This window comes from Ursus americanus, chromosome 28, assembly GCF_024610735.1.
Source record: "Ursus americanus isolate L20-20 chromosome 28, mUrsAme1.1.p, whole genome shotgun sequence".
In the NCBI taxonomy this organism is placed as follows: Eukaryota; Metazoa; Chordata; class Mammalia; order Carnivora; family Ursidae; genus Ursus; species Ursus americanus.
Genome location: NC_142154.1, coordinates 3977153 through 3999098, shown reverse-complemented (window position 1 = coordinate 3999098; position 21946 = coordinate 3977153). Strand labels below are relative to the sequence as shown.

At 46.6% G+C, this 21946-nt stretch overlaps 1 protein-coding gene across 1 annotated transcript; it reads left to right on the top strand.

Moving 5' to 3' along the window:
- The first annotated feature begins 2137 nt into the window (after window positions 1–2137).
- WHAMM (WASP homolog associated with actin, golgi membranes and microtubules) lies at window positions 2138–20055 on the top strand. The gene is made up of 10 exons (XM_045813005.2): window positions 2138–2843; window positions 3987–4160; window positions 6345–6495; window positions 7877–8046; window positions 8939–9104; window positions 11879–12066; window positions 13100–13186; window positions 13436–13531; window positions 17428–17860; window positions 19239–20055. Exons 1-10 carry the CDS (start codon window positions 2244–2246, stop codon window positions 19535–19537), a joined length of 2364 nt encoding a protein of 787 aa, XP_045668961.2. The 5' UTR covers window positions 2138–2243; the 3' UTR covers window positions 19538–20055.
- The last annotated feature ends 1891 nt before the right edge of the window (window positions 20056–21946 follow it).

Below are 21946 nucleotides of genomic sequence, written 5' to 3'. Positions count from 1 at the left end.
AAATACCCACAATATATCTGTAAGTAGAAGAGAAGTGTAAAATATCAATACAGCATAATCATATATATTGGATGACATATAAATATACAATATAGATATATAAACATACTGCATATAACATAACATATAATGTAAGTATATAATATATAGTATAACATATAATATAAATATATAAAAATATACAACATTATATATAATAGTACATATAAACTGAGAGCAGGGTTTAACTCTTTCAAGTTATTTTACTTTTTTCTTTATATCTTTGATGGTACCTATTTTAATAACAATTATATTTACACCTTTTATTAATTTTTAAAAATATTTTTCATTGAAAAATAATATATGGTATTTGGTTTAGAAAAAGGCAAGTATTACAAAAGAACCATAAAGTGAATATAAAGCAGGCATGTATGCTGGTAGCAGCAATTACTATGTTTGGTGGGTACTTGCCCTTATTTTTTTCTAAGAATGTACAAGCATCCATCCCTCACACAAAAATAGAAATTACTTTTATAATTAGAAAGCCTGCTAGTGTCATTTTTTAAAAAAAGTTTTTAGTTATTTATTTGTCAGAGAGAGAGAGCACAAGCAGGGGAGGCGCTGAGGGAGAAGCAAACTCCCCACTGAGCAGGGACACCCCCCCCCCCCCCCGCCAATGACCCTGGGATCATGACCTGAGCTGAAGGCAGACCCTTAACTGACTGAGCCACCTAGGCGCCCCTGCTAGTGTCATTTTGATAAAGCAAATAAATTAGGAAGACTACCAAAAATGATAAAATAGTATAAAACAAATAAAGTAAAAAGACATACTGTAAAGAATACACAAAAAAGATAGTAAAACAGACTTAAAGAATTATAACTAAATCATATTAGCTACTATAATATATTAAAAAATGGTTTCAGAAAAAATAAATCCCTTCAACTAACAGGTTCTCACCAAGAGGACTGCCAAGAGCAGCTGTTCTGAGTCGAAGGCCCCATAGCCCCACACAGGCATTAAAGGGGATGGGGGGAGCTGGAGAGCTCACACAAGCAACTTTAGACCTTAAAGCTACATTCCATGGAGGTTTCTAGATACCCCGGGATCATCTTCAGGGGGACAGATGCCCTAACCATTGCTCCAGGCTGGCCCTGTTTTTTTGTTGTTTTCCCTGGGGCATAACAGCAACCCCAGCTGCAAACCTTTAAAAGCTCTTTCACTGGTTCCTGAATCTAATCCCAGGAGCCTAGTCTCGGAGAAGGGCTCTTTCTCTCGGCTTCTGGGGTATCTCCCCCCTCCTCCTTTTCCCGAACCCCCTTCCCCACCCCTCCCAGTGCGCTCAGGAAGGAAGCTGACCTGCACTTGTTTCTCGGTGCACGCTGTGCTTTTCCCGGACACAGACTAGGGCTGTCTTATTCCCTTCAAGTCACATCCCATGCCCACGTTCAAATTAGATTTCCCCATCTCCTTCAACAGGTCTTGGGGATCCAGGTGGTCTTCTTAGCCTGCGTGTGTGTTAGGACAAGGTTCTTTGCAGGTCTCCGTCTCCCTGGCTGTAACATGAAGAGTAGGAACACACTGAATGTAAACATTCGGTCTAGGAGCTGGGATGCTTTGCAGACAGCGACACAGGTTTTGTGTCCGCCTCTCTTGCACCGCCCCGCCCCCAAACCTGCACACAGCAGACACTCCATGAAAGCTTGTGGGATCAGTAACAATAAATGTGTGACTTTTACCCACATATTTAACCCGCTTAGAGGCACTCAGCCAATAACTCCTACGTTTGATTTATCGTTTGGTCTCCAGAAACTTTGCACCGTCCCCGGGCGCAGGAACCCTCCGGTATTCACTGGCGCCCTGCTGAGCAAGGACCGAATCAGCCGGTCCCCGTCCTCGAGAGGTTCGCAGTTTAGCGCAGGAGGCTAAGACGATAACTCTTTCATGTAACGAACACTTTTCCTACGTCAGTAGGTACAAAGGTGGAAAAGGTGAGGCAAGGATGCAAGTTCTCGGGCTCCGGGACACGGTTGCGACAGGGACCACTTCCCAGGGCCCAGACGCCGACAGCCTTCTGACCTTCTCATTGGCTGCCGAGAACCCCCCCACGCGCGGACAGCCAATCAGAGGCGCCGCGGGGGTGAGCCCGACGGGCGCTGACGCGAGCGCAGTCTGGCGAGAATGCCGCGATCCGAGGCCGGCCACTGCGGGTGCGGGGAGGCCGGGCGCGCGCGAGCCGGGTCCGCGGGCCGCTGAGCCGCCGGCCATGGAGGACGAGCAGCCCGACAGCTTGGAGGGCTGGGTGCCGGTCCGCGAGGACCTCTTCGCCGAGCCCGAGCAACACCAGTTGCGCTTCCTTGTGGCCTGGAACGACACGGAGGGCAAGTTCGCGGTGACCTGTCACGACCGCACGGCGCAGCGGCGGCGGCGCGAGGGGAGCCGGCCCGAGCCAGAGTCCGAGCCCGAGCCGGCCGCGTCACCCCCGAGCTGGGCGGGCCTGCTCTCGGCCGCCGGGCTCCGCGGCGCTCACCGGCAGCTGGCGGCGCTGTGGCCGCCGCTGGAACGCTGCTTCCCGCCGCTGCCGCCGGAGCTGGACGCGAGCGCCGGCGGGGCCTGGGGCCTGGGGCTCGGGCTGTGGGCGCTGGTGTGGCCGGCGCGCGCGGGCCCCGGGGACGCGGCGCTGCAGGAGCTGTGCTGGCGCCTGGAGCGCTACCTGGGCGAGGCAGCGAGCGGCTGCGGCGGCGCGGCGGTGCGCGACGCGCTCTTCCCGGCCGACGGCGGCGCGCCCGACTGCGAGAGCTTGCGCGACTTCCGGGAGCGGGCCCTGCGCGCGCGGTGGACCGCGGCGGACGCGCGGCTGCACCAGGTACGCGCCGGCCCTCTCCTGCCGGGTCTGCCCGGGCCGCCGCAGGGGTGCGGGAGCTGTGGGTGAGTGTGCGTGTGTAGCGTCCGCTAGAGCCGGGCTGCCGGCGGGCCAGGTGACGGTGGGCGTGGACAGGGCGCGCGCAGGTGCACAGGTGTGCAGGTGCCTGTCACCTGGAGGGGAGCGGGGCGGGGGGTGGGAGGGCGTGCCCAGGCGGGTCAGCGTGCATTCGCCGTCTGGAGCCAGCCTCTGACCACTTTCTCTGAAGACGCTGGCAGAGCCGGCTGTCCTAACAGGATTTGCTAGAGAATAACGAAAGCAGAACCGGAAACAGCCGTAGTACATGTGGGAAACAACAACACCGACTGGATGTAAACACTTCCCGCTTCTGCGAATGGGGGGACAGGAACAATGGAGACCTCTGCTTTAGAAGATAAAGGGGCCTCTAGGAGAAAGGTTTGGAAAGTTACGCAGAGTCGGTCAGATGGAAAGCCGACGAGGAGTGAGCTTTATTTATCGATTTGGAATAGCGACAGGAGTGTAATTTTAAGCTCAAAAGAGGTCATTTGGGAAGCCGAACAATTTATTCTTTGAGTGATAAATTTATAGAATTTAAGGAGAGGGGGAACGCAAGTTCACAGAAGGGTTTGGGAGAAAAAATACGGCATGTGTATCCACAATTTACTACGGGTGGCCAAGATTTAGTGCTTTAACTCCCTGGACATGTCCTCTTGCTTGCTTGTTCTCATTATAGGCCGTTCTTAATCTGGATGGTTTTTCTGTGCCTTCTTTTGAGGAAGGGGGGTGTGGGAGAAGAATTCAGCCACGTTTCAAAATCTTAATTACATCTCCTTAAGCTGCATAAAAAATGAGCTTTTTAAATTAAAATGGCTTTATAAAAGGAGTTTGTTAGGCCTGTCACACCATTGAATGATTACAGCAATAACAGTCTACCATGGATATACCATGATTTAATTTGACCATTCTTGTTTTATTGGGCCTTTTGGTTGGAGGACAATAGCATTTTCATATTTAATCAGTATTTTTAATTTTAAAGTTTAGGGCATTAAAGTGTCTTTACTTTGGTTTGGTATGAGCTGATAAACACTGGCCTTACTTGAGCTCTGTTTACATTCTGTCGTCTAGGTTCTTCAGGGGCATGATAAAGCCCACACGATGGTAGCACTAATGAACGCTTATCGAGAGGAAGACGAAGCATACCAGGAATTAGTTACTGGGGCAACTATGTTCTTCCAGTACTTACTGAAGCCATTTAGGGATATGAGAGAAGTTGCAACTTTATGTAAGCTTGGTATTTTGGTATGTTTTCTTTACATTTTTTATTTTATCAAATTTACTATTTGTCACATATTTCTTTAGTCCCATTTAAGATTCGGTCTGTGTTTGCACCTTGGGTTCACCCTTATGTTAGATGGTAGTGTATATATGGGTGTGTGTGTGTGTGTGTGTGAATGTGTGTATAAATTTATTTTTAAAAACTCATTTTAAAATGAAGGCACTTTACATCGGTCATCTGAATACCTTAAGATTTCTGCAGATTTTTAAGGGTTAAACATGTTCTTTGCTGATGACTTGTTTTTGATGTAATGCTTATTTACTTTAGCCTATTTTCAGCCTCTAAGGACATATGCAGATTTCCAAGAAACAGGATGAAAATATAAATAGCAAGGCCTTGGATCATAATTCAGTAATTGAAGCTTTAGTAAATGTTGCCATCGTTCTTATTTCCTTGAGCTATGGAACAACCCAGTGACCCTAGTTAGAATAGGCATTCTTGTCAGTGTTGCAAAGGAACCTAGAGCCAGAGGGGTTAAATAGCTTTCCCTGGGTCTCAACTAGCTGGAGTCAGAAGACATCAGAGAGATCTCTTGATCTCTGCCCCCTGCACCGGGCCACCCTTCCACACACTTACTCACAGCCCCTGCTAAGCTGTCATACTGTAGAAATGGCATTCCGTTTAGATAAAACTCATGCCACTCGAATTTCCAGAGAAAGTTGTTCTGCTCATTATTCTGAAAGTTTATTATTTGGATAGTCTTTTCTTCCTGTATATATTTTTTTCTTTAACAGCTTCACTGAGATATAATTCACAGACTATACCATTCACCTGTTTAAGGTACCATTCAGTGGTTTTTAGTATATTCATTTGAGCAACTATCACCACTGTCTAGCTCCAGAACATTTTCATCACCCCCAAAAGAAACCCCATGCCCATTAGCAGTCACTCTCTGTTCCCCCCCACCTCTGACCCTAGGCAACCACCAGTCTACTTTCTGCTTCTAGGCATTTCATCTTGTATGGGACCATACAAGATGTGGTCCTTTGTGTCTGGCTCTTTTCATGTTGCATAATGTTTCCAAGGTCCATCCATGTTGATGTACCAGAAGTTCCTTTCTTCCTATGGCCCTATAGTATTCACTACGTGGATATAGCACATTTTACTTCTCCACTTAGCAGCTGATGGACATTTGGGTTGTTTGATGGACTTTTAGTTTGTTTCCACGTTTTGATATTAGGAACAATGCTGCTGTCAACATCTGTGTACAAGTGTCTATGTGGACATATGTTTTCATTTCTCTTGGATATATACCTAGCAGTGGAACTGCTGGGTCATATGGTAACTATATTTAGCCTTTCCAAAGAACTGTCAGACTGTTTTCCAATGCAAACATACCATTTTGCATTCCTACCCGCAGTAAATGAGGGTTCCAGTTTGTCTATATTATTGTCAACACTTGTTATTGTCTTTTTGGTTTTAGCCATCCTAGTGGATGTAAAGTCATTTCCTATGGTTTTGATTTACATTTCCCTGATGGCTAACCTGTATTTCTTATATTAATGGCTTTGTAGAATTGGATGCCGAATGACTACTAGTATATGTTGTAATTATGAATAGATTTTACTATCTTTTAGGTTATTGTATTATTTTTGCCCTTCAGAGAAGAGTTATTGTATTGAAAAAGCTTCCTGCCATATCCCTAGAAGAAACTGTAGCAACAGCTAACACTTGAATGCTGTGTACCAGGCCCTGTGCTGAATGTTTAACAGAGGTGTCATTTAAACAATTGCGGGGTTAAAAATTTTTTTAAAAATTTTTTATGTAATCTCTATACCCAATGTGGGGCTTGAACTCACAACCCAAGATCAAGAGTCGCACGCTCCACTGACTGAGGCAGCCTGAAGCCCCTACACAATTGTATATTAATAGAGAAACATGAGAGCATTCCTGTCTAGAAAATGTTATTCTAGTAATGCAGGGTGAAAGTAGGTTTTTATTTTTCTTCATGCCCCAGAGTATCTCTTTGTCTTCCAGGTGGTGCCTAGCTTAGAGCTTCATTCATACTCAGTAAGGAATTGCTGAATGAATGAAATGTAATTAACTAAGTAGTAGTAATAAAAGTAGTTGAAATAATCCGTGTACCCAGTTTCCTGTGGCTCTTGCATTACTATTTTCTCTTACTGATACAATTTTCCCTTTTGTAGAAATCCTTGGATGAGGATGATTTGGGTCCTAAGAGGATAGTTGCCTTGCAGAAGGAAGCCAAACAATGGACCAGACAGGCTGAAGAAGCTGTAGTCTCTATTCAGGACATTACAGTGAATTATTTTAAAGAAACAGTAAAAGCATTAGCAGGTAACAATTTAAAATTCTGTATTAGATGCGTGTCATTTTCATTAATCAACAACTATTTGAGTGCCTCTTGAACACAAGGCACTGTGTCTCCTGGGAGCTGGGGATTCAGTATAAGAATAAGCATAACCGACACAGTGCAGTCCGGTGAGGGGAGAGATCTCATGTATTGCTTCAAACACATGCAAGATGGCAGTAGTAGCTGGCCACATGGAGAAGAGAAGCATGGGGCTCTGAGAGCCACCGAGAGGCGTGAGGCTCCTTCACTAGGTCAGTGAAGGCCTCTGGGAAGTGGCGTCTGCCCCGATCTCGATCTCTGAAGGGTCAGAGGGAGTTGAGAGAGCATCAAAGTGAGGGAACAGGGTTCCAGGCAGAGGAAATGCCTCTCACCAAGCTCTCTGGCTGGAGGGAGCTTGGCCAGTGTGAGGAACTTAAGGAAAGCCTGGGGGCTGGAGCAGAGACGAAAGGGGTGTGAGAGAATGCCGCAGACAGGCCGGGGTGGGTGGGGCGGGCGAAGGACTTCTGTCTGATGGAGTAAGTAAGTCACCGTAGATGATGGCCCCAAACAGGAAACCCAACACCGGCAAGTTTAAGTTCCGTTCATAAAGTGAAACGTCACGTGGCTCTGAAGTGTGATTCTCTGTATCTGTTTTTATAAATGGTGAGAGTTCCATGGTACATTAAGTGAAATAAACAAGCTACAGAGAAGAATGATGATCTTGTAGTGGTTTTTTTTTTCCTAAAGATTTTATTCACCTATTTGAGAGAGAGCAGAAGCAGGGAGAGGGGCAGTGGGAAGGAGAGAAGCAGACTCCCCGCTAAGCAGGGAGCCTGACATAGGGCTTGATCCCAGGACCCTGGGATCATGACCTGAGCCCAAGGCAGACGCTCAACAGACTGAGCCACCCAGGCGTCCCTGTGGGGTTTTTAATTTATTTTTTGTTTTTGGTTCAAACTGTCTAGCTTGACATAGAAACAGTCTGGATGTATATGTGCCAAAATGTAAGAAACGTTGCCTCAGGTGAGATTCATGATTTATTATTTTTATTTTTTAAATGAAGTATCTAAAATTTTTTTTAAGATTTTATTTTTAAGTAATCTCTACACGCAACGTGGGGCTCGAACTCACAACCCCTAGATCAAGAGTCCCATGCTCCACCGACTGAGCCAGCCAGGTGCCCCAAAGTATCTAAAATTTTTATACTGATGTCCATGTATTATTTTGCAACAATAAAAAAATCATTAAAATAAAACAATTTTTCTTTTAGAAAGGATGTTTTGCAAGTAACGTAAAAGGCAGTAAACAAAGAATTAGCTCGGGATATATTTTTCCTTTTTCATTGAGTTGTAATTATGTTTTATTTTATTAATTACAATCCAACAGGAATGCAGAAACAAATGGAACAGGACAAGAAGAGATTTGGCCAGGCTGCCTGGGCCACAGCAGCTCCCAGGTTAGAAAAACTCAAGTTGATGTTAGCCCGAGAGTCTCTGCAGCTCATGAGAGCCAGAGAGTTGTGTTTAAATCACAAAAGAGCTGAAATTCAGAGAAAGGTAAGACAAAGATAAGTGAAACTTGGTTGAAAAAAAAAAACAACAACCCACATTTTTAGGGCACCTAGGTGGCTCAGTCCGTTGAACATCCAACTCTTGATTTCGGCTCAGGTCATGATCTCAGGGTTGCGAGATCGAGCCTACGTCAGGCTCCACACTGGTTGTGGAGCCTGCTTAAGAGTCCCTCTCCCTCTGTCCCCGTCACCCCCCTGCCTCACACACATGCATGCATGGAAGGAAGGAAGGAAGGAAAGAAGGGAGGGAGGGAGGGAAGGAAGGAAGAAAAGGAAGAAAGAAAGGAGGAAGGAAAGAAAGCCAGCCAGCCTACACTTCTAGGTGGCACCTTTCTTTCCAAGCACTGTTAACAGACCTTCCTTGCTTCACTCGTTCCGACAGCCTCGACTAGCTGAGAATTTAGACTGTGGAAGGTTGGCCACACAGCTTCCCTTTGGTCAAGATGCTTTTGAAATATTCTAGTGTAAGATGCTTCTGGTAATAACGCTGAGCTCAGTACTGAAGTGGGTAATACACTTAAATCAATCAAGCAGTGTTTCAGCACAACCCGAGAGTAATACAAATGTCCTTCATCCTAGGATCACAGCCACTTAAATTTCTCCCTGTAATGTTAAGAGTTTGAAGCAGGAAACACTGCAAATGCCTCACTGCCATTGATCTTTCTCTAAACTTAAATGTTTTTGTATGTTTCAAAGATTATTTGTTAACAAACATTGAATAAGGCATTTTTGTTTTGTTACTTGAAATGGAAAAATGTTTCTCTTCTGTTTTCTGTTTGGTCCTAAGCAGAGAATAGAAAATTGTTCAAATGCATCTAACATTAGCTTTCAATGTACTGATTATTTTTACTTGCTCTTACTTTTTTCATGAAAACAAGATGGAAGATCTTCCAGAACAAGAAAAAAATATAGATGTTGTAGATGAATTAGAAATACAATATTATGAAGTCCAATTAGAGCTGTATGAGGTTAAATTCGAGATACTAAAATATGAAGAAATACTGCTTATAACACAGTTGGACTCAATCAAAAGGCTTATCAAAGGTAAGATTTATATTTAAATGTAAACATTAAAATGTTTAAATCACACCTCCAAGGAGATAGAGGCCGTGTTATTACTTCCTATAAATTGACTAAAACATCTACTGAAATTTCCTAAAATTTTCTTTTAGCATTTTTGTTATTGCTGTGGTATATTCGCAGTTAAACAGGCAGCAAAACAAAGAAAGGAAAACCGTTATCTCCCAGGTCCATCACCTACAGATAGGGAGTGAGGATAGTGCGCTGGGGAGCCTTGTCTGTATTCTGATGTACACAAGTAAATACCGATTTTTAAACGAAAACTGTATATCCTGTTTAGTAAACTCTTCTCATTTAGTGCATGATAACCGCCTTTCCATTTCAGTAAGAAAAACATCAGACATTTTAATGGCTGCACAGTATTTGATTATATGGACCTAAAGTGATTTCCAGTCTTTCACTATTGCAAATGGCAGTGTGGCGAAGAACCTTCCTTTACCTGTCCTTGCGTGTAGGAGAGATTCATTTTTTTTTTAATTAATTTATTTGAGAGAGGGACACAAGCAGGGGGAGCAACAGGCAGAGGAAGAGGGAGAGGCAGACTCCCCGCTGAGCAGGGAGCCCGTTGTGGGACTCGATCCCAGGACCCTGGGATCATGACCTGAGTGGAAGGCAGATGCTTAACCGACTGAGCCACTGAGGCGCCCCAGATTGTTTCCTTGGAATAAGTTTCCAGAGGCGGGATCGTTGGGTCAAGGACAGTGCAGACTTTGCATGCTGACACACACCTGCTAACACTACAATCATCACCCGATGCACATATTTCCTCGCCTCTGTTATCTTCTGATTCCCAAATTCCGTGCTGCATAACGGCCTTCTAGATTGAGGTGGTGCAAAAAGACACGGCCAACGATGAAAATAGCTGTTGCCCCGCACTGACACCATTCTTTTACGTTCTTGCCTACTTGATTGAAGACAACGGCATCCTGTACTTTTCATGTTATTTAATTACAAGCTTGGCGGGCACGATTCTGCGTGTCGACTGGCCGTCTGTATTTCTTTTATTAACTGTCTATCCTTGGTCTTTGCCCATTTTTCTTTGGAACGTTCCCTTTCCATACTAAGGCTGTTACTCTATTATCTGTCCTGTGTTGCAAAGAATTTCTCCCCGCCATTCGCTTTTTCTTGCCTTGCAGAAATACTTCATGTTTAGGAAGTCCCGTCTGCTTTCAGTGACGTGTTCCTGCGTTTGTGGTGACACCTGGCAAAAGTGCTCCTCCTCCCCAAACTGTATCAATATTTTACCGATGTTTTCTTTTAGTATGTTTGTGACTTAAAAAAACAACATTCAGCTCTTTAATCCAGGTTAATTTTGATGTGAGGTAGGAATCTAACCTCCCCACCAAATTGTGAGGTAGTTCCAGTCACTGATTTTGAAAACGTTTTCCCCAAGTGCTTTGACTGGCTTCCTGTCTCATGTCCAGAATTATCACATTTATTTTCGTCTAATTATGCATCATTCTTTCTCTAGTTTGTGAGTGGCTCCTGGGGCTGGTCCCACACGTTCCCGTTACTGTACTTGGATGTACATCTTAGTGTCTGGTACGGCAAGCACCTCCCTCAGTGCTCTGCTTTTCCACAGGTTTTCTGACTCTTCTCACTCCTTTAATCTTCCAGAAGAACTTTAGAATCATTTTCCCAAGTTCTAAACCAAAAACAAAACCAAAAACAAAATCTTCCTGGAATTTTTCTTGGGATTGTGCTTAAAATTAGAGATTAATTAGGGGAGAATTATCATCTTCGCAATTTTGAATCTTCCCGTCCAAGAACATGGTATGTCTCTCCTTTAACTTAAGGCTCCCCCCCCCCAAGTTCCCCAAGCATAATGATTTTCTACATACTGAATCTAAATATCTAATTTAATCCTCGGTATTCAAAAAACTTTACGGTAATTTCAGGTTATAAGCATGTTACATATTTAGGGGAAAATCCTATTTAAAAAGTTAATCTGGAAAGAGGCATGCCAAATTGTTCATGTTTTCCTCCAGGAATGGGATTTCAAAGGTTTGGGAAAGGAAGGAGAAAATTTCACTTTCTATTTTACTTAGTTCTGTAGGGCTGGGATTTGTTACAAGTAGCATGTATTTTTTAACAATACATATGTAATCAAGATTAAATATCTTTAGGGCACCTTAATGCCACACCACGGGTAGAATGTAGTTGCCTTTCTGGAGGGCCACTGAACGCTATCAAGAGCCCTGACTATTCATCGTCTAAAGAAGTAATAAACATGTACAGAGAGATTTTATGTTCAGATGTTCATCACCATGAAACTGGTAATAATGGGACCCTGGAATATTCTAACAATACAGACTGCTCAAATTAGAGAATACTGTGTTGCCATTAAAATTCTGCTTCCATCACATGAAAAATGTCCTCTTGGCACTGTGTTGTTGATATGTGTGGCTGTGTGTACGTGTGTGTAGCTGTGTGTACGTGTGTGTAGCTGTGTGTGTACATGTGTGTAGCTGTGTGTGTATATGTGTGTAGCTGTGTGGCTGTGTAGCTGTGTGTGTATGTGTGTAGCTGTGTACATGTGTGTAACTGTATGTGTATATGTGTGTAGCCGTGTGTGTGTGTGTGTGTGCGTAGCTGTGTACGTGTACACACGTTGATAGCAGCTCTCCCTGGGTGGTAGGGTTACAAGACATCTTTACTTTCTTACACTTAAAGTATTTTTGTGGTTTTTTTTTTTCTATCCAACCATGTTTTAAAAAACGTCCTCAATATGTTTCTAGATAAAGAGGAGGAAGTTGTCTATTACGACCCGTGTGAAAGTCCAGAGGAGCTGGGAGCCCTGGATGGTGTGACGGGGCTGCCGGGGGACCGGAGCGTGGAGGTGAGAAGGCTGAGCCGGCAGTGCCAGCGCCTGGAGTCCCAGCGGGGCAGGATCTGCGCCCGGAGAGCCTGTCTCAGGAACAGACAGGTAGGTGTGCCGGGCAGGCTGCTGTCTTGTCCTTCTCCTTCCAGGGACTCCTCCTGTGGAAAATTAGAGGTTTTGAAAGGAAGGCTTTCTACCAATACAGTGATTAATTTTTTGTCTGTTTACATAGCTATCAGTGGCTACAAATAAAATATATTTACATTTTTTAAAAAAGGATTCTGTTTCTTTTGGGATCTAACCATTTACCATAATCTCTAGATTTTGATTGATCCATTCAACAACTGTTTGTGGAATGCCTGTTACATACACAGGTATTCTAAAAATCATGGTAGGTAGAAACTTATAATCAGCTATAGTCATTCTAAAATTTATTTTATCATAAATTATTGATTATAGAATATTAGAAATAACAGGGCGTGGGCTGGCTCAGTCAGAGGAGCGTGCAACTCTTGATCTTGGGGTTGTGAGTTTGAGGCCCACGCTGGGTGTAGAAATGACTTTAAAAAATTTTTTTTTAATCTTAGAATATTCAGTTCATTTCAATCCTTATGTTTGGTGAGTGATTTTTTTCTTAATTTTTAAAAACTCCATGATTACATGAAAGGTAATATACTAAGAATGGTTATGCACAGTTAAAATACAGTTTTTAATACAATTTTCCAGGTATTTGTGGGTTGGATATGATCATATAGGTATGTTTGGAAATGTAATTACTATTGTAATATTGTGGGGAGATGTGTTTAAAACAAGTACATGGAAACAGATCCTTAGGACACATGCCATTTCAGCGTGGGGACTGCCTGTGTTCCCTCATTTCCACTTGGGAGTTTCCTTTTCCATCTTTCACGGCACGGAATCAGCCGTGGTCCTTACCACTGGGTCGATCCCCGTAAGTAGCCCGTCAGCACAGGCCCTATGCCCGAGGGGAGGCAGGACCACGGAGCCACGCCAGGAACTCCTGAGAATGAATGCCTCACGCAACAGCACAAACACAGCACCGCCTTCTGCTGAGCTTCTCCGCTAGAGCCCGCGGTGACACTGACAACTGTGCAGGTGACTTGTGTTGTCCTCCCAGGATCAATGCAGACAGAATCATCGGCTCCGACTGCAGCTGGCTGAAGAAAGTGTGAAACGTTTTCATCAGCATCACAGTATCCAGGTGGTAAGTGGTTGAAGAGAAAATGCCTTCGGTTTGCATCATGTGACACACTGCCTTAAATCCTTGGAGAGTGGAGCTCCTGCCCAGACAGGCGGCTGGCGTGATCCTGGGGAGCCTGCAGTCCCGCCCTGCGGCTTGGGGAGGGGGCGCGGGAGGCGGGCTGGGGGAGGTGCCAGCATCGGGTCACCGACCCGTTCTTCCTCAAGACTTCTACTTTGAGAAATGTACAAACATACGTTTCTTTAAATATAGAAAAGAGACAAGATGAAAGAAGAAGAGCAAAAGAAAAAAGAATGGATAGACCAGGAGCGCAAAAAAACACTCCAGCGGTTGAGAGCATTTAAAGAGGTAAGTTCTAGAAATAGTCACCTCACCTGCATTCTCTGGAGACATAAATGAAGATCACCCGTGCTGGGAGCCAAGTGTCAAGTATCATGAACAGATCATTGGGAACACAAAATCTTCCCCAAACGCCATTATTTTTAGTGTAGAAATAAAAAACGAAAATATTAGAATATTTTTTAAAAGATTTTATATATTTATTTGAGAGAGAGAGTGAGCGCACACGAACGACTGGGGAGAGGGGCAGAGGGAGAGCGAGAAGCAGGCTCCCTGTTGAGCAGGGAGCCCAATGTGGGGCTTGAGCCCAGGACCCCGAGATTGTGACCTGAGCCGAAGGCAGACGCTTCAACCAACTGAGCCCCCCAGGAGCCCCGAAAATATGAGAATATTAAGTGGTTTTTGATATTGCTCTACACCAGGGCTCCTGCTCTCCCCCCCGACCCAGTGGTGCTGACTGTCCGCCGTGGTGCTGCCCAGCCAGTTAGATGGGCCTCAACTTTAGCTCGCTTTTTCCTCACCTGTAATAAAGAATTCCAGTCAAGGGAGCACAGTGACATAGTATATAGTTAAGGGCTCTGTGGAAAGTGAATAGGTTTATAAAGAAAGTAAATAGCTACTTATTTAGAAACAGTGTTAAACTAGTGGAATATAAAACATAAACTCATTTTCATCACACACCTACAGCACGCCTTCACAAAGACCCAAGTCTGTAGCTGCCCCCAAAAGGAGAGACCGCCCACGCCCAGACAAAATTCTCGAATAAAGTATTGAAGGTGTGCTGTGATGCCAACGAGAAAAGGGGCCACTGGAGACCACACCAGGACACAATGACTTCAGCTTGCTTTCTGATGTGCTTACTACTCTGATCATTAATGAGCACCTACTGTATACTAGCCTGGTGCTAGACACGTACATTCATTCTCATTTACTTCTTAACCCTGTGGCCCCAAGCGGTTACACAGCTTAGCTCAGGCTTATGTGCAGTCACTTGTCTCTAACTCCGGAGCCACAACAGGCCTTCTCCTGCCTGGGCAGCGTATCAGGATCAGCTGGGGAGCTTCTAAAAGTTACGAATCCCAGACCCTACGTCCGGAAGTGGGAAGACTTGTTGGAGGGATGTTGTGGGAAAACCAGATGAAGGCAGGCAAATGTGTGCAGGATGACCGGTCGGTCAGCTGTCGCCGGAGGGCACGGTGAATGGAGCAGTCAGGGTGGAGGAAGGGTCTGGGGGTGCAAGTCCGACTCTTTAGCCTCAAACCAGCTGATCAGGAATCAGTTTTTCAAATGTGGAGATGGGAGGCACAGACTGATGGAGGGTGACAGAACCAGGCCACCTACGCTCTCAACAGACTGGAACAGGGAGTTAAAAAATGTAGCCCACTGACTTCCCATTGGTTTAGAGTGCAGGTTTTTTGGTCGTTGGAGGTGTATCCTTCTCTAGAGGTTGGCAGGAAGGAACGTGGAGTGCTTGGGGTCTCAATGCAGGGGGAAGAACCTTGAGAATTTAGTTTCTTTCAGCCTCCCACCAGTCACTTGTGATGAAGCTCCAGAAAAGCCCGTGCATTTTTAAGATGCATGAACAGAAGCAGCCTCTGGTGACCAAGGGGATCCTGTGTTTGCCAAGAAGTGCCACCCTCCAAGGGGGCAAAGCCAATTTGAGCACAGTTGGCAGGAAGGAAGTAGGAGCAGCAGAAGACAGGAAGTGAATCCCGTGCTGAGCCCAGACAGGTTGTTTTTAAACATCTGAGGGGCTGCTAGGAGGTTGAGGGTTTAATTTGTCTTGGGTGAGCCCTGGGGAGACACACTTCCCAGCAACGTAAGGCAGAACTCAACAGGCCAGAGTCACAGGGACATGCAGCCACAGGGATGCCGAGGGGGTCTCAGGGGGTTTGGCCTCCCTGCCATCAGGACGGTTGGACGACCCCTGGAGGCTGGTCCGGAGTTTCCGGGACTCCAGTTCTGTCTATGTGACTACGTCACACAGTCACTATGTGACTGGCAGCCGCATTGGTGAGGTCTGGGGCTTGCTGCCGTCGCTTTCCTGTTTGCTGTGGAAAGACTTAGAAAAACGTGGCAGGGAGACCGTGCAGGTGTGGTTCCAGACCACCCTAGTAAAGCAAGGCAAGTGAATTTTTTGGTGTCCCAGTGCATGTAAAAGCAATGTTTATACTATACTGTATGTAGTCTGTTAAGTGTGCAATAGCACGATGTCTACCGAAAACGTACATACCTTCATTTAAAAACACTTCATTGCTCAAAATGTGATCATCTGAGCTTTCAGCTAGTTGTAGTCTTTCTGCTGGTGGAGGGTCTTGCCTGCATGTCGCTGGCTGCTGGCGGGTCAGGGCGGCAGGTGCTGAAGGCGGGCTGGCTGTGGCAGTCTCCTAGAATAAGACAATGATGAAGTTGACTCTCTTACACGGGCACAGTTTGGGCACCCCAAAACGGTTGTTTTTAAAGATTTTATTTGTTTGAGAGAGAGTGTGTGAAAGAGCACGAGCAGGGGGAGCGGCAGGCAGAGGGAGAAGCAGGCTCCCCCGCTGAGCAGGAAGCCTGACTCAGGGCTTAATCCCAGGACCCCGGGATCATGACCTGAGCCCAAAGCAGATGTTTAACATCTGAGCCACCCAGACACCCCGCCCAAAACAACTATAACAGTAACATCACAGATCACCGATCACAGATCACCGTAACACACGTAATGATGAAAACATCTGAAATATTGCAAGATTTGCCAAAATGTGACACAGAGACACGAAATGAGCAAATCCTGTTGGAAAAATGGCCCCAACAGACTTGTCTGACACAGGGTTGCCACAACCTTCAATTTATAAAAAATGCCGTATTTGCAAAGCGAAATAAAGCAAAGTGCAATAAGATGAGGTATGCCTGTGCTCTTTATCATGGATTGTACTTTTGGTATATTACTAAATTTACATCAGCATTATTACGTTACATACATCCTCTGCCAGTTTGGTTTTTTTCACTTAAATTACATTTTTGAGATGTGTTCATGTTCATATATATAGATCTAGTTCATTCTAATGGTTTCATAGTATTTACATTTTCTGTGTTTCATTGGCTGGTCAGAGCCTTCATCAGGGACCACCCTCCCACCACTCAAGATTCGTTTTCTTTATATGAGGTTGTGTTTTTCATTTATCTAAGTAATACCCGAGAGACCAGAATGTTTTAAATTTACATTTTTAGAAGGATCTGGGTGGCTCAGTCTATTAAGCATCTGCCTTTGGCTCAGGTCATGATCTCAGGGTTCTGGGATTGAGCCCCGCATTGGGCTCCCTGCTCAATGGGGAAACTTCTTCTCCCTCTGCCCCTCCCCTGCTGTGCTCTCTCTAAATCTCTCAAATAAAAATAAAATAAATTTACATTTTTAAATTATAAAATTTACTCTAAACTTAAAAATTAGAGGAGAGACATGTTACACCTGTCACTCTGAGGTCCACTCTGGGGGAATTTTTCATACTGCTGTGTTTTACATGGTTATAAATTTAACACTGTTTCACCTATTTTTTTAGAATGTTTCACTGACTTTGTGTCCTGTTTGGTTTTTTGTCGCTGCCTAATATTTTAAATAGATTCACCATCATTTTCTCAGCTAACTTCCTATTATTTCAAGTCTTACTTTTTATACTAAAACTATTACGTTTTCATCTATGTGTATACTGTCATATATTTACTTTATTGCAGAGAAAGTATTATATATCAAAGGAATACTTATTCCTTAGTTACAGATTTAGTAGCAAGGGCGGCTGTCCAGAGTGAGAAGGACAAATGAGAACCCCCCAGGCAGAGGCCCGTCAGCGTTTACGTACTGCCCGCCCGTTTCAGCATCCTGACCGTGTGCGTGGCGGCAAGTTTCTCAGGCACCATTTCCTTTTCAGAGATGTCCCGGTGGGTCTGCACTAAAGACCCCTCGCTCAGCACCTGCAGCTCCTCGCTTGCCAGATGCGTCTTCTCCGCAGACCTCCCCGACGGCCGCCGAGAGCCATCCGTCCTCCGCGCCCTTCTCTGAAGTCAGTAACACGCAGACCCCTGAGGAGCCGCAGGGCTCTGGAAATGCTGTCCAGAGCTCCGTTCTGGTTGGTGACCAAACACACTGCAGATCCAGCGCGGAACTGTCACCGCCTCCACCCCCGCCGCCACCGCCACCGCCCCTCCCTGCTCGGCCCTTTGCTTATTCTCAGTCCACGAATGGCCAGAATTCACACTCTCAGACTTCGGTAACCGCCGATGGGCCACTCCCGCTGGTGTGCGAATTGCCCGAGTCATCGGCTGGAAGAGCGTGTTATGCCTCAGCCGGTTTCGGAGGCCCAGGTAATGGCTGGGGTCCTGTCCCCGCTCAGTTCTTGCGCGGCTGGCTGGAGCAATCGCCCTCAAACCAGATCTTTTGCAGAATTCTCTACGGTCCTAAAATTCTCCAGCATTTGCTGCCTTAAGTTATCGCTCTCACTGCAAAGTTAGCACAGCCCGAATCTGAGTTGGCTAAACGCTAACTCATCTTGAAGAAACGATCTCTACATGGTTAACGGTCCCATGACCTGGGGTCGCTGTTAAAGGATCCCGTTTCACGTTCTTAAGACTTGAGTGTGCGTTTGATTTCTGCCACTGGAATTTTTCTCAGTGTTGCTTTGAATTAAGCTGCTGGCGCCTCTTGAGTCATTTACAGAATTTAATTATTGCAACTTAAGCTGAATATTGGTGGGAATTATTGTAGAGGAACATTTGAATTCAGAAGGTTCTTACAGACTGGTGGACTGAGAAACCGTATTTTGGGAGATCTTTCTAAAATGAAGTGGTCAAAGAAAACCCAGCAGACCCCATTTTGCCTTTGCACATACAGTACACTGAATACACATGAATGTTCTTTGTTGAGCGAGGGCTGTCGCTCTGACTTGTAGTTCTACTTATGGCTGATACGTTGACTGTTGAGGAATCTGGCTTATATCCCGTCTGCCCAGCCTCAGAGCCTGCTGCTTTGGGCGGGTGTGTGTGTGTGTGTGTGTGTGTGTGCGTGTGTGTTAGATAAATCCCAGAAGAATTCTGTGTACCTTTGTTACAAAGACTACGCCTGAGCCCCTCCAGCTGGAATGGGCAAGGGGGCGGCAGTAGGCAACCTGTAAACGGAACTGTTCCAAACTGCACCGCCTCCTCCAGGTTCACTGTCTCCGATGAGTCTCCTTTCAGCCTCTTCCTGTGTGCAAACCTCCTCCTGTCACCGTCACAGAACGAGTCACCACTGACACACCCCAGAGTGAAGTTAGAGAAACACGGCGGGGACACGGTAGAACAAGATTTTCTTAGAGTGGGAGGCAAAATGGAGGAGATACAATTTCGTGATCCGGGCACCCCCGTCACACACACTGGGTCAGGATCTCCCAGGCTTCAGGATCACACACAAAGATAACCTGTGTCTTGAAAAACAGCCATTGTGAGGACAGGTGCGCATGACCGTGCCTCGGAGCTGCCGTGGCTTCGAGGATGTCGTGGACGGGGAGTGGTCGGGGGAAACAGGAGTACTTACCCTGCCCTCACACAGGGAGCCTGGGGTTGACCTTTCTAGTGCGAATCAAAGCATCTGAGATCCTGTTATTAAGCCGTGTGTGACCAATCACGTAAGCAGGACCCAAACACCCTGGCATCTTGGAGGAGAGCACGGTTTCCTGATCGTACCTGCTCTGTTTGCTTCTTTCAGGATCTATGGATGAAGTGCTGGCCTCCCTAAGGAGTGGCAACAGCCCCCTGCAGAGGGTGGACTTGGCCGCTCCAAGCCCTCCCCACACCTCCTTCAACGAGCAGCTTCTGGCTGCCATAAGGCGGGGGGTCACGCTGAAGAAAGTTCACTCTGGCGTCGGCCTGAGCCCCAGCAACAAGCCGACCAGCGACCTGGAGAGAAGCATCAAGGCGGCACTCCAAAGGATCAAGAGAGTGTCCGCGGACTCGGAGGAGGAGGACAGCGAGGAGCCGGGCCCGGGCGGTGAGTGGGACCGCTGAGCGCTCTGCCCTGCCACGGGCTCCCCGCACTCGAATGAGGTGACGCAGGCCCAGCGCCCCTGCTCGAGAAGCCTGTGAGCAGGTCCATCAGCCAGGTGACAGCCTGAGAGCCGAGCAGGGCTTTGCGAGATGTTGGCAGCTTTTCTGGAATGCCGTGGCTCTTAAATTCAGGGCAGGAAGTCAAGGGGTGGTGACTTCCACACACCAAAGTGCAGTTGGGATCTAAGAACCCACAGTGTTACTGGTGTAAGAGAATAGTATTTATTTTTCACCAAGGATTACCTAGAATCATTCCCTTATTCCGAAAAGAAGTCGCAGCACCATTCAACTACTGACCGTGTCTCCCTGTTCGTGTGGATTCGTGGTCTCCTCACAGCCAAGGGTTGGAATGTGAACACGATTTTAGCAAGAATCAGAATAAGCTGCTTATAGCCAGGAAATATTTTAAATATTTTAAATGAAATATATTTTATGTATCAAGCACTATATAAACTCATAATAAAGAACTATTTATGATGTATCAGTGTCACTCATGAGGACACAAAACGTAATATCTGAACACAGCTGTCCCTGCCTGGCGGGGGGCAGGGGTGGTTTAAAGTTTTTAACAAGATTTCGGATAATAATATTCCCCTCAGGAACTGAAGTCTCATGTGGGGATCTTTCCTCCTTGCTTTGAGGTGAATGCAGGACGGGGAAGGGGTCAACACAAGGCAGTCTGCTCATTTCTCAGACTGTCCACAGTATCCCCACTAACCTCAGAAGCCTCAAGCTTGCCGTGGCAATCCTGAGTTTCCACAGAACAGGATGCATCGACCTTCCTTTGTTTCCAAAGAAAAGTTATTTATCAAAACCCCTCCTACTTCCAGATTCTTCTTAACTCCATCCTCATAGACTCAGTCCTGAGGGGCCTCCGCTGGGAGGGGTCTGGGACCTTCCTCCGTGTGTGGCCACTGTCAGGTTGCCCATGGGTCTGTCCCGTGTCCTGCCTTCCCCGACCTCGAGATGCCAACCTGAACCCAGCTCCTGGGCATGAACATGCGTGCTCTGCATGCAGGCTCTGCTGCCCCGGCCCCACTGCTCCCGCACAGGTCCCCAGGGGCGCCACACAGGGGACACTCGCCCAGCCACCTGCTGGCCCTCAGTCCCAAACCCGAGGCAGGTCCGGTGCCTGTGCCTCAGGCCTCCTGCCCCAGCACACATGGACCGAGCTTATTAGCACGTTTCTCTGGAAGGAATCTGATATTTTAAAAAATGGCGAAGTCAGAGCTTTGTTGGACTTCCCTATGCTTACTTTGCAATTTGATATTGTTTTTATTTTAATTATTGTAATTTCAGTATTCTGAGACTTACTCAAGCTTGGATAATTCTCAGAATGTGCTTTGCAAGGGTTGCCAAAGACAAGAAGCCTTCGGAAATAGGATCCTTTACAAAAGAGAGTTCTCCCAGTTAAAACCCCTCACCCAACTGTGCTCTGTGCATCAAAACTTCCCCTTCTCCGGAGCCTCCTCTCCCTCATTTCCCCCCTCACCCCTTTCTTCCAGCCAAACGTTGAATTCAGCCCAGACTCTGGTCCAAGGAGACGGACAAGTGTGCCCTCCCACTACCTAACTTCCAACCTCCCAAACTCCCACCCTGCTCTCCCAAGGACCCCGGTCACTCTCCAGCCGCCTTCCCAGCTCCCCAGCCCCTCAGCGGCCCATGGGGGACTGAGTCCTCGGGGACCTTGCTGCTGTCCCCTGGGCAGCCCCGCCCCTCCTGCAGTCTGTACTCGGCATCAAGTTGCCCCAGCTGAAGCCTAAGTGCCTGGGATGGCACCTGCCTCCACGTCCTGGCAAACCCACACCCATTGTTCAGCATCAGTCCCACATGTCTTTCTGCCCCCTCCCCCCTCTCCGACAACTGCACCTGTCCCCTGGCACCACTCATGCTGCCTCCCACAGCCCTAGCTCCACAGGCAGCCCCTCGAGGCCATGTTTTCTACCTGGGGTGGGCCCTCTGCCCAAAGCTGGTCCAGGAGAGCAGTCCATACTGGCAGCATCCTTGGGGTGTCCTGTGGTGAAAAAGGAGACGTTGAGCCAATCAGACTTCCCTGTTCAAGTGCTCATTCATTCCCTCTCCAGAATTTGAGTAGGGGAACCAAGCACGTGATAGCAGGTGCTAGAATCAAGGGGTTTTCCATTCATGAGCCCCCAGCACGGGAAACCATGTAGGCGAATGAATTCATACAGCAGAGCTTCGCGATTCTTAGGTATGTAAACTCACGGGAGGAGTGTACTGGTTTTCTGCTGCTGCCGTGACAAACCCCCACAAACCAGGGCCTTCACACACACTCCACATCTCACGGCTCTGTAAGTCCAAAGTCCGCCATGGGCCCCACGGGGCTGACCTCCGGGTGCAGGGCCGTGT

Coding starts and splice junctions, on each gene's coding strand:
- WHAMM (XM_045813005.2), top strand. CDS start 2,244: ATGGAGGACGAGCAGCCCGACAGCTTGGAGGGCTGGGTGCCGGTCCGC. Junction 9,105..11,878: donor AATCAAAAGGCTTATCAAAG/GTAAGATTTATA, acceptor ATATGTTTCTAG/ATAAAGAGGAGGAAGTTGTC. Junction 12,067..13,099: donor CCTGTCTCAGGAACAGACAG/GTAGGTGTGCCG, acceptor TTGTCCTCCCAG/GATCAATGCAGACAGAATCA.